The sequence below is a fragment of the Mustela putorius genome, unplaced genomic scaffold, assembly GCF_011764305.1.
Source record: "Mustela putorius furo isolate JIRA1106 unplaced genomic scaffold, ASM1176430v1.1 tig00003898_pilon_pilon_pilon, whole genome shotgun sequence".
Classification (NCBI taxonomy): domain Eukaryota; kingdom Metazoa; phylum Chordata; class Mammalia; order Carnivora; family Mustelidae; genus Mustela; species Mustela putorius.
In genome coordinates, this window is record NW_025422047.1 from 14415621 (window position 1) to 14428231 (window position 12611).

Sequence of the window (12611 nt, forward strand, 5' to 3'; positions counted from 1 at the left end):
ATCACTGAGTCTACATTCAATCTGCTCACTTCCCATGCAGAGAAGAATTAAGCTAATATCTACTATAAGCAAGATGAAATGACCTCAACTACCATATTCTAGTTACAAAGTATAGAAATTACCTCTGGAAGCCTAGATTTTGCTATACATGCTAAACAATAAGAAGTCACCAGGAATCATGTGAAGACAATGGGATTCAATTTACTTAGCAACGAACGACTGAAGCACTGCTTATATTTTATTGGATGATTACTGTTGAGCAATCCAACTCCCCTTATGAATTAAAGAAACTTTATATGACTTCCTATCTAAACGGATTAATGGTTTACTACTGGTTACTAGCTGAGGCGTTACTTAAGTTTCCTCAGGGCTAATGACTGGGCAGCGCCCACAGTTTGATCCCACACCAATCACTGCTCAATCATCTCTTTCAAGGAAGATTCCAACCAATGAGAAGAAGCCTACGATTCTGGGCTGAAAGCTGAGTGCCCCATATATGTCTGGGTGATGTTGAAACAGGTAACATTTCCTGAGAAGAACTCTCCTTCTTCTGGTGGTAAGTTAAACATTGTTGGGTGGGGTAAAAATCACACTTAATATTATGTCATAAAGTAGATTCTGAGGAGTGGAGTAGAAGTAAAAGATGTTGAAGACTACAATAATAAGTGGTATATTCTATAAAAACTAAAGAGATGACAACTTCACTTATAATTTCCCCCATAAAAGTTTATTTGCAAGTTAAAGTTAAAATTTTCTTTCTTTCTTTCTTTCTTTTTTTTTTTGTTTTTTGTTTTTAGTTCAAATAGATAGCTTAAGAACTTTAGGAGAGAGGCAGGTTTTGTTTGTATTTGTCTGTTTTTCTAAAAAGCCAAAATTTAAGGTATCAATAAAGAAATATTATTCTAATTAAAGAATGTTCTAAGATGGGCTCATGGATTGTAAAGTGATTATGTAATCTATTTATCTCATGGCTAAATATAAGCTTCTCTATGTATTTGAGACTATTTCATTAAAGGGAATCAATAAGGTGTGATTTTTACCTAAATATAGCATACAACTTTATTAAGGACTGAAATTTATTTCCTTATCCTAATATTCATATTTTTTTAAAGATTCCATGATAGCATTTGTAAAATATAAATGTATGAGCAAAAAAAAAGGCCAGTAAAAGATCCAGAAATTTTTTAAAAATCCAGAAATTTACAAAGCTATCTTCTTCACAGGATGTATTTTTATAAACTAATAGCATGTATTTCTTAGAAGTTTTAAAAATATTTTTAAAATTTTATAATCATCATATAATAAAATTATCACTATCACATAATATGTATTCATAGCAGTAATAAAATAGATTGCAGTTTCAACATTTAGTATGGTCAATGAACTGTGTTTCAGACTGAGAACTGAGACTATTCTCATCAGCTCTTCCTGTACTCAGTTGGTAGAGTTATATCTTTTCTAAAATCACGTTAAATCCAACTGCACTGAGTCTAAACAAATACTACAAACACATATAACAGTTTGGTGACTGCATTGAAAATTATGTTTGCTGAAACAGTTCTCCAGTTATTTACTATGGGATTTAATTGTTCCGGTGACTAAAGTTCCTGGATAGGTAGTTTTTAATGAAACAAACTTAAAATTGTATGTCTTGTGACATAAAACTGTTTCCTCATAGCCCCATCCCTACTTAAATGTATTTATATTTCTTGAAACAAGTTTATTTTTCTTTTTCAATGACAGCTTTGAAGAACATTCTGAAGACTGTATAGGAGACAATGCATCAAGAATCTATTTATTGAGTCCTTCTAAAACAAAAGCCAGGAACTCCCTAAAGTAAACACATAGAGTTTATTTTGAGGAGAAAAGACATAGATTAAAAAAAAAAAAAAAAGCAACCACAAAGTAGACAGCCTAGTCCAAAAAACAAAAACAAAAACAAAAAATCCACTTTGGAAGATGTCTCTGAACAACACTTCCAATGTATTTCTGGATTCAGTGCCAGGGAATAGCAATCGCTTTCAAGTTAATGTCATAAACGAGAGTCATGAAAGCAGTGCAGCTGTGGATAACAATGCCGACCCTCCACATTATGAGGAAACCTCTTTTGGGGATGAAACCCATAACAGATTCAGAATCAGCTTTAGGCCTGGGAATCAGGAGTGCTATGACAATTTCCTCCAAAATGGAGAAAACGCTAAAACAGATGCCAGTTTTCATGCTTACGATTCTCACACAAACACATACTACCTACAAACCTTTGGCCACAACACGGTGGATGCCGTTCCCAAGATTGAGTACTATCGCAACACCGGTAGCATCAGTGGGCCCAAGGTCAACCGACCCAGCCTGCTTGAGATTCATGAGCAACTTGCAAAGGTAAGTTTCAGGGCACAGGCACGTGCCCTCCTTTGCTCCTTCAGGCGATCTCCTGCTCTCTAAGAACGCACTGAATGTCACCATGTCTGGTGGAGAGGTCTATTCCGAACCACCCTTCTTCCTGACATGATTGTCCCTACTTCCCTGAGCCACCCAGGTGCCCCCTTACTTCCCGATAACCAGAAAATGCACAGAAGTGACTCACGAACGTTCATGGACTGAGCACAGAGAAAGAAAAAATTAGCTCTGAAAGTTAGGCAATGTGTCGTATCTTGTTTACCGTTATGGTCTGCTCAATGCACACTTGGTTAAACATGTCAAGCTAAATACTAAGCTGGTTTCACCTTAGTATTAAGGCCTCCGCAGCTGTTGCAAAAAAAAGAAACAATCACAGGCCCTTGCTGTACTTCATACCGTGATGCAAGCCTTTGGAGCACATGGGTATTTTATATTCTTTAAAGAGAGAGCAAAGATTTATAAGATTCAGCATTTTATCCCTTCTTCTTCAAAACTTTGCCTAAGGCTCCTGAATGCTCTTAAGCATGTAAAAGTAACTAAATTAAATTTAAGTACAGAAGCAACAGACATGGCTAAACTTTTCATTATTTAAGGAATATAGCCAGGGTTCCCAAATCTGCTAGAAGCATGAGGCAGCACTTTTTCTAATCTTGTAGCAATCAGTTATAAACTCAGTAGATTGCTTCTTCTATACCTTGCTCCAAAATAGGTTGAAGCACTTTATCTTTCTACTCTTCTGGAACAGGGTTTGGAATGAATATCATTCTTTATGGATATAACTACTTGCTCAAAAGAATAATTAGCTGTCACATAGCCAAATGTAGTTTACTTTTGCTCAGCTTTTGAGGTGAAAGAAAAAATTAACTGAAACAATTCCTTTCATATTCATTCATTTAACAATTTTTTTTTTCCTAATCAAATGATCACCCACTCTGGGGAGTCTTAGAATATTGCTCCCAAGAGAGATGCCGATAAAGTTGAAGATTTCCCTTTAGTTTCTGCTCATTCTTTTTTCCACAAGGACACCCATCTTTAAAACTTATTCCCCTTATTCCCAGCATCCCTGACTCTGCATCCTACTAGCAGAGACTGAGAGACTTCCTGAGGGGAGACTATGCTGTGAACTCTGTACCCTTATCCCTTCTCCCCACCAAGCCTTACTTGTCCCATGGACCATACTGGCAAACACTGGGCTGAAAGGCTGGTTTCTTTACAGATAGAAGATTTAGAATTTGTCTGGGATATTTGACATTTTCATCAAAAGATGTTAGCAAGGTGACAATGTGAAAAAAAAATGGCAGCCCCCATTAAGAATGTTGAGAAGGAGGTTGATTTGAAGCTCCCGAAATCAGACTGAGGTGTCACTTTGCATCATGTAAGAGAGAGGAAAGAAGAGAGAAAGGGGAGAAGGCAAAGAATGAGAAGTGGGTTTCAAGAGGAGAGAAATTTTCAAGATACGGGAAGGGCAGAAGAAGAAATTTAGGGCCTTCTAAAGAGGTTTCAATTTATTCTGAAGAAGGAAAATGAGACTTTTAAAAGACCTGAAATTCTCTCCTACCATAATCAACCTCATTACACATGATAATTTTTAAAACCTGCATCTTTCACAAAACTGCCATCAAAATTTAAATATCCTCACTCACATTCCTCTCCTCATTTACAACAAAACAAAATAAAACTCTAATTCCATTAAAAAGGAAATGGAGCAAACTCGCATTGTTCTTTGGACCGATACTGAGCGTGATATGTAGCTTGTTTACAATTCCCAAAGCCACAGTTCAAGGCAATCTTTATGTTAGTGGAGAAAACCTCTCAGGGAACAATAGTCGGGTTGGTTGTTCTAAAGCCATCTGAATGACCGGGGTCGAAATGAAGTAGCTGTATTTGACGGATTGCACAGCTGTTTGGGATATCATATTCTTTTTGGAAAGATGTAATGAGACAAAGGACTGAACCTTGACCTCAAACACTTTTTTCTCAGCTACAAAGAAGTAGCAAATTAAATAGTTTAAAAATTAGGTTTCGGCCCGGGGTGCTTGGATGGCATTAAATATTAAATATCAGTCCATTAAATATGCCACTCTGTTTAGGCTCGGTCCTAATCTCAGGATCATGAGACTGAGCCCTGTGGTGGCTTTTGCTCTCGGTGCAGAATCTGCTTGAGATTCTTTGTCCCTCTCTCTCTGCCCCTCTTGCTTGTGCTCTCTCTCTCTAAAATAATTAAAACTTTTTAAAAAAAATCAGGTTTACGGGCGCCTGGGTGGCTCAGTGGTTAAGCCTCTGCCTTCGGCTCAGGTCATGATCTCAGGGTCCTGGGATCGAGCTCTCAGGGTCCTGGGATCGAGCCCCGCATCGGGTTCTCTGCTCAGCGGGGAGCCTGCTTCCCCCTCTCTGCCTGCCTCTCTGCCTGCTTGTGATCTGTCTCTGTCAAATAAACAAATAAAAATCTTTAAAAAAAAAAAAATCAGGTTTAGGCCCAATGCCCTGAATAAGGTATAGTAATAAGTCACTCTTTTTATGAATCCAACCCTTACTTACCAAGATCTTACTCATCTTGATTAAATCATACGGAAATATCCACATAGCTAAACTAGGAGCAGAATTCAAATACAACAGTGGAATACACATTCTAATGTTTCTAAAATTGTAGGGCCCCGTTCACCTCTCCACATGTTCTACTTCTGTGCTCTCCTTCGATATCAAACATGAATCATCCAGGCCTTCTTCAATTCATCTCTTTCTTCTTTGTTAGTGAATTTGATTCTATTTTCCCCTGCTTCACAGCATAATAGATGAGGACCTGTAGTGGAATGTAGCTATGCTTGCTGCTCCTTCCTGGCCCTTGACATTTTAATGGCGGTCCCTCAGACTACAACTAGGAACGATCAATAGAGCAAATGCTGTGTAATAATACCCAGACACATCACAGATTTTGTATGCAAAAAATTATAAATGATAATGTTTACCTAAACAATTTAAAAGTGGGAACCAATTAACATAGTACAAGTGACTTTTTTTTTTTTAAAGATTTTATTTATTTATTTGAGAGAGAAAGTGAGAAAGAGCATGAGAGGGGAGAAGGTCAGAGGGAGATGCAGACTCCCCGTGGAGCAGGGAGCCGGATGCGGTACTCTATCCCGGGACTCCAGGATCATGACCTAAGCTGAAGGCCATTTAACCAACTGAGCCACCCAGGCACCCGAGTGACATTTTTTTTTGTACCCATGATTCTAATGCTTTAAAAAGCCATATGAGAATCGTACATTCATACTACATGACAGAACATATTTAGACAGAGACTATTTGGATTTTGTGCAAATCCAAGTTAGAACTTCCAAGTCAGAAAAAAAAATGTGAAAGGTTTTCCTTATAGTTGAAATGAAAAATAGATTTGAAAGACATTATTTTAAGTCTCTACCTTAACTGAAACTCTAGGAGTAATACATATTGACAAAACTTGTAATCCCAATGATTTGCGATCAGAGTTGAAGAAATCTTTTCATTTTCTGTGTAGTAAAGAGCTAAATGCCTATACAGGTGGCTATGAATTATGGATTTCCAAAAACTAGTCAAAAGCAGGAAAATAATGACTCTATCCTTTTCTTTCTCTGCAATACTATACAAGCTACATAATTTCAACTGATATTGTAGGATGTTTGTAAATACTTGAGTTTATATGTATGCAAAGTGTAGTACAGTGCCTACAATTGTTAGAAACTCAATAAAAGGTTGTTGATAATAATGATGGTAATTTTCATATTAGCTGATTTTTATTTAAAAAGTAAAATATGCACTGATAACATATTTAACAAGTACTAAAAATATATACAAATGTTTCTTATCTAAGATAGATCTTCAGTTATTCTCTGTAGGACAATCATTACTGGCAGTTTCTTATAAATCCTCCCAGAAATTTTCTATGCTTATACAAACATACAAATATATCTATGTCTCTCTATTCCTATCAATTTAATTTTCTGTCTGTAATTTTTTTCAATCACATATTGAAACGTACTTTACACATTGCCTTGCATGCTACTATTTTTACTAAGTAATATACATTGGAGGTCTTTTCATATCAAAACATGTATAATGATTGTTGGACATCTGACAAGTTTAATCTCGTATTTTTACTTTGTAAAAATAATTCCACTTTTAGTGTCCAGTATACTCCTGTGGCTACCTTTTAGTACACAGTTCCTAACTACAGGGCTAACCAAAATGAAATTCGTTTTCAGCCTTACTAACCACCATTGTTGTCAGCATTTCAGAAAAATATAATTATATAGAAATCAGGAAAATATCCAGCCTTTCAATCAAAGTCAGCATTCTCATGTTATTGAAATAAACTGTCTATGAAAAGTATAAAATAATGTAAAAATTAAGATAGAACTATTGTTTTAAAGGAAACCAACCATTTACAAACTCTTCCAAAATAAAAACAATGGGGTGACTTCACATTGGGGCCATTAGGCTATCATCGATAAAAAGTAATTTGTGAATAAAAAGCATTAGAAAAAGTAATTTGTGAATAAAAACCAATACACACGCTCTGGTGTAAAAACAAACTTTTTATTGAGCATTTTTTAATGTATCAGATGGGATGCTCACACTTGGCAAATTCTCATTCAGTCCTTAGAACAACACTTCAGGGTAACTAATGTTATTATTGCTATTTTATAGATAGCAAAGGTTTCATAAAATCCTATGGATCCTTTTGAAGAGAAAACAAAAACTCAAGTCAGTATACTTCCAAGGTCAAGAAGCCAAGGTCATGTGTCTAATAAGCTGAACCCGTGTCTGCCTGACTCTAGAGTCCATGTTCTTTTTCAGAACTTTTCATCCTCAGTCTGCTCTCCCATAGCACTTTGGAAATAGGAAATAGTGGAATTAGGAAATAGGAAGTAGTGGATAGTGATAGGAATAATAATAAGAAGAAGAAGAAGAAGAAGAAGAAATAGTGGAAATAGGAAATAGTGGAATTCAAGCTCAAAGAAGAAATTGCTTCTCAGTCCTGATGGGCAGAACAGGAGATTCCGATTCCTTAAGATCATGTTGCTTCTCCTATAGAATTAATTGTTGGTCTCAATCCTTTTCATTGTCATCATCAAAAGCATTTATTAAGCTTTTGTTTATAAGAGCTGCTGTATAAAGTCAGTTAAAGAGATTTGATATCTACTACCCAGAATTTATTTTATATGTCAAACGGCATTATTATGGGCAGATGTATAAGTGTTTATAGTCTATAAAAAGACAAAGGTGTACAAATACATTCTCTGGAAAATAATATTTTCTAAAGTATTTTGAAGTTCAAATTTGGAACTTTAGCATTCAGACTAGGGGTATCCAAAATTAGAAATATCACCAAGCCAAATAAAATAGACATGAAAATTGAGGCAATAAATGCTTTGAAGGTCAGTAAGGACCAGTGGCCTAAAATATTTGTTGGAGTGAAAATCTGCAACTAAAGACTCATTCTAATATTTGTTAGAAGTTTTAGCTGTAGTCTCTAGCATTCAGTAATAGATGGTAAGTAAAGCAGAAGTTTCTTTGAAGTATATGTGGAAAATATTAAGAATCTTTTGGTTTTGTTTTTTTATGCTCTTTATTACACACAGTAGCCACCTTTTGGCCTAAGTTACTAAAAATATGTCAATTCGTGTGTGAACTAAGTGTTTTCAGGTACAGTAAAAATATTGTGATTACAAATTGTGACCATTGGCAGTAATTGAGAGGCATGGTTTATAGTAACTGTTAAAACAAGAAAAAAAAAAACCTTCATTTTCCAAATTTAAAATACTCCCCTTTATCATAAAGGGCTAGTAATGTACAACTATAATAACATTGATCAATAAAATATAGACATGTGATTAGACTTGTGCTTTTCATTCTGAAATGAACCTTGGGAATTATCTGATCCTTACTGGGATTGGTTTTAAAAAAAAAAAAATCCCAGTGTTGTAAGAAGTTTAAGTAGAATAATACTGGCCATATGTTGGTAATTGTTGAAATTGAGTGATAGGCACATGAGATCTATTTATTCTCCCCACTACTGCATATATTTAAATATTTCAATAATAAAAGAAAGTTTAAAACAATTGGGAGGGAATCATGTAGTCCTAAACATCTATGGAGCTATTTCTCAATGATGGGATAAGATTTCTACCATCCTGAGATTAAAAGGTGAAACCTAAAGACATGCATAGTAGCAAATATTATCTAGTAGAATTTAAAGAATAAATATATTTATTTCTTTCTTCTTCGATGACAGCTAGAAAAGTATTTGTCATTTTTCTGAGGTCTGAAAAATCACACATTTTATATTAAGTAAAAGATTTTATGTGATTGAAACTTCACTAGTTTATCAGTATTGGAGGGGAGAAATGGCTTTTATTTATTTATTTATTTATTTATTTTTCTTTCTTTCTTTCTTTCTCTCTATCTCTCTCTTTCTTTCTTTCTTCCTAATGCATCTCCTTTTACCTACTTGAAAACTTAATGCCCAGGTAAAACTTTCGATAAATAAATAATCACTCCCTAAAGCCATGCAATTTAAAATGCATTTACGAAAGGTGGTGGGTCATCATTTATGGTAATGGAGTGTGAACAAACAAATTAATCCAAAGTATGAGGGAAAAAACTGGTTTCAGGCAGCAATCATGAAACTTTTAGTCTTTGAGACTTTGGTCTCAAGAACATGCACCAGCCAGAAGCCTGCCAGCCACTGGTTGGTTATAGCTCTCAGCCATCAAGTGCCCACAAACCCTCGACCCAGTCTTTTCAGTACTTTGATGATAAGTTGACTTTATAATTGCTGTAGGGCTTACAAAGGAGACATCTATTAAAGAGTGAAACCAAGTTTTGCTTTGCCATGTTAGAAGAGAAGATGACAAACACAGAAAAATGATTTTTCCTTAGAGTAAATTATTTCAAAGCAAGATTTTCAGAAAACCCCTTGGATTTATTCTCCTTGGCAGTATCCAGGAGAGGTTAAGTAACTTGCTAGAGGACACACCCTGAATTAATTGCATAGCTGAAACCAGATTCCAAGTCTCCTAGATTATATGGTGCAGTGATTTTTCAGCTCCTGTAAGAGAGTAAGCAATGGAAATGGATTCTGTACTTAAAAATTCACTACAGTCCTTTATAGTCAAGAGAAGAAATATACATTTAAAGGTTTTCCCCCTCTATGGCATAAATATATTAAAAACTTTGAAACTCTAGGAGATGGAAAATATTCACCTAAGAAAGAGTGGAACATCCTACACTGGCTCTATTTTTGAAGTTTTTAAAAATTATGGCCTTACTAACTTCCATATATGATGAGTTCCCTGATGTGCCCTCATAGAATAGTCCTTTTGCTTCATATTGTGATGTCCTAATGACAAATTGAAGAACTGTTAAACTGTGCTCAGAAGAAGGGCATCTGCCAGGTAGAAATGCCCATTTAAGGAGAAATTTTAAATATCTTATTCATCCTTTAGCCTATTTTGTAAGTTGTTGTTTTTTTATTTTTTTTTAAACAATCATTGGTATTCCCATTAATCCAGATGTAAGGGGCACAGTTACCTCTGGAGTTCAGCCAGGAACAAAGCAATTTCCTGCACCAAACCCTCAAGTTTAGGTTTAATCAGAAAACATAGGTTTTATTCCCAAGATTGCCTCTAAAAAGCAAGTGGCCAGGGGCTCTGTCTCATGGGATCCACAATTAACTGAGGGAAAGGAAATTGCCTTCTCCCTGAATGAGTAGCTGTTGAGAGTCTGGCCATGGAGATCTTGATTAACTAGAATATTGACAATTTTAAAAGTTTTTCTCAAACCAAGTCAAATAAATGATTTTTTTTTTGTTTAAGATTATTTATTTATTCATTTGACAGACAGAGATCACAAGTAGGCAGAGAAGCAGGCAGCGAGAAAGGAGGGAAGCAGGCTCCCCACTGATCAGAGAGCCTGATGCGGGGCTGGATCCCAGCACCCTGGGATCATGACCAGAGCCGAAGGCAGGGGTTTTAACCCACCGAGCCACCCAGGCGCCCACAAATAAATGAATTTCTTTTCTTTTTTTTTTTAAAGATTTTTATTTATTTATTTGACAGGCAGAGATCACAAGTAGGCAGAGAGGCAGGCAGAGAGAGAGGAGGAAGCAGGCTCCCTGCTGAGCAGAGAGTCCGATGTGGGGTTCAATCCCAGGACCCTGGGATCATGACCCAAGCCAAAGGCAGAGGCCTTAACCCACTGAGCCACCCAGGCGCCCCTGAATTTCTTAATGAAATAATCTATTCAACATTCGTGGGCATCTTAACACATTCCTCAATTCTGTGCTTTCATTGATTTTCTAGTTATGGAAAATGAAAGTTACATATGAATCACTCAGCTGCCTTATGAGTATAGAATCCATTCAGAGAAAAAAATAGAATTTTTAATTGCCTGGAGAGAAACCTCAAATGCTTCATCCATCTGTAATAGACTGCAGTGTACAGACAGGTGCGCTCCAATAGGATAACCCTGGCCACCTGCTGCCCTTGATCCCTTGAACTGTGGCTAGTACAAATTGAGATGTGCTATCAGTGTAAACTACAGACCAGATTTCAAAGGCGTAGTGTGAAAAACAATGTAAAATGTCTCATTAATTTTTTTATTGCTTTCATGTTAAAATGATAATGTTTTATAGAAGTCTATTAAGTAAAATATATTATTAAATATATTATTAAAACAGTCCATTTTCAGGTTCCTCCTCCAAGGTGGGATGCCACTATAGCTAATGAATTAATTGCAAACATTAAGAATATATTGTTCAAAAGTTAAGTATAGGGACGCCAGGGTGGCTCAGTTGGTTAAGCAGCTGCCTTCGGCTCAGGTCATGATCCCAGCATCCTGGGATCGAGTCCCACATCGGGATCCTTGCTCGGCAGGGAGCCTGCTTCTCCCTCTGCCTCTGTCTGCCATTCTGTCTGCCTGTGCTCACTCTCTCTCCCTCTCTCTCTCTCTCTGATAAATAAATAAAATCTCTAAAAAAAAAAAAAAAGTTAAGTATATTTTTAAAACTTGAGGGTCCAAATCTGAACCCAAGTTATTTTTTAAATTTCCCTTTACTTTTTTAGAAGGAGCTACTGGAAATATTTGAATTACACACATGACTTGCATCTCTAGCTGGTATAATCAGTTTCTGCCTTGCTCGTTCAGCCTCGATTTCTGTGGACTTCTTTTTATCCGTATCTTACTCTGATGTGAACATATGATGTCAGTTTTCAATTTTCTGTGCAAATAGGGACTGGGGAGCTTAAAATTAAGATATTCCTCAGGTAATTCAAGACTAAATTTTAACTATTCATTTCACTGAATTTTACTCCCAGTTCTTTTGGAAAAACAGTAAGATGGTCGGCCTTGAGATTCATTCTCTTCCCCCTCCCTTTTGCAAATGTAGGTTATATAGAGGAAACCATGAGAAATGTAATACCCAATAGGGATGGAAGAGAAAAGAAATAGGAGGCAAAAATGAATAAGAAACAAGGTCATCTGTTCTTCAATGGTAGAGGTCAGGTGGTCTTCAAATCCACTTTATGGATTCAATACTCTTTTTTGATGACCTGCTATATGGTTGGCTCTTGGCAGGCATTGAGGAGAAGTAGCCCACATCCCCCAGTTAATATACCATGACTTACCAAACTGAATTGCACTGGTTACCCAAGTGTCGTACTAGTATGAAAAAAATCTTGTGGGAAAACAAAGTTGGAGGAAATCCTTATTTACACAGAGCAGTAGAAGAACATGGAGACAAGAAGTCAGTCACTTGGAGCAAATAGCCCAAATTAGAGTCAGCTTACAGTGGGTATGTTAATGATACATCAAAGCCCAAAGAAGCAATAAACCTTGAGCATAGTAAGGACAAGGATTTTGATCACCTTCAAATAAAGTCCTTATAATAAATACTGAATATTTATTTCATACCAGTCCCATTTTAGAGGGGGAAACAATTGTCCTTGTCTGAGACTCCTTAACTAGTAATGTGGGAACACGTTGTCCCAGCTTTAAACTAATTTAGAGCACTTAAATAGAATAAGCTTGTTCTTTAATAATGGTAATTAAGTGCTGAATCTAAAAGACATCCCCAGTGGTTTCCACCCCTTATTGGATAAGATTGTTTTGGGGAACTCAGTGGGTAACTCAGGTGCCAGAGTCAGGTAGGTGCCAGATAGGCTAAATCAAGTGGCTGC

The 12611-nt window shown here is 36.2% G+C and overlaps 1 protein-coding gene across 1 annotated transcript in view; it reads left to right on the plus strand.

Moving 5' to 3' along the window:
- Positions 1-521: 521 nt before the first annotated feature.
- Positions 522-12611, plus strand: part of SLC12A1 (solute carrier family 12 member 1) — an 87204-nt gene continuing 75114 nt past the window's right edge. Inside the window, 2 exon segments of the mRNA NM_001310193.1 lie at positions 522-556; positions 1744-2379. Coding sequence (NP_001297122.1) covers positions 1960-2379 — 420 coding nt within the window. The 5' untranslated portion in view covers positions 522-556; positions 1744-1959.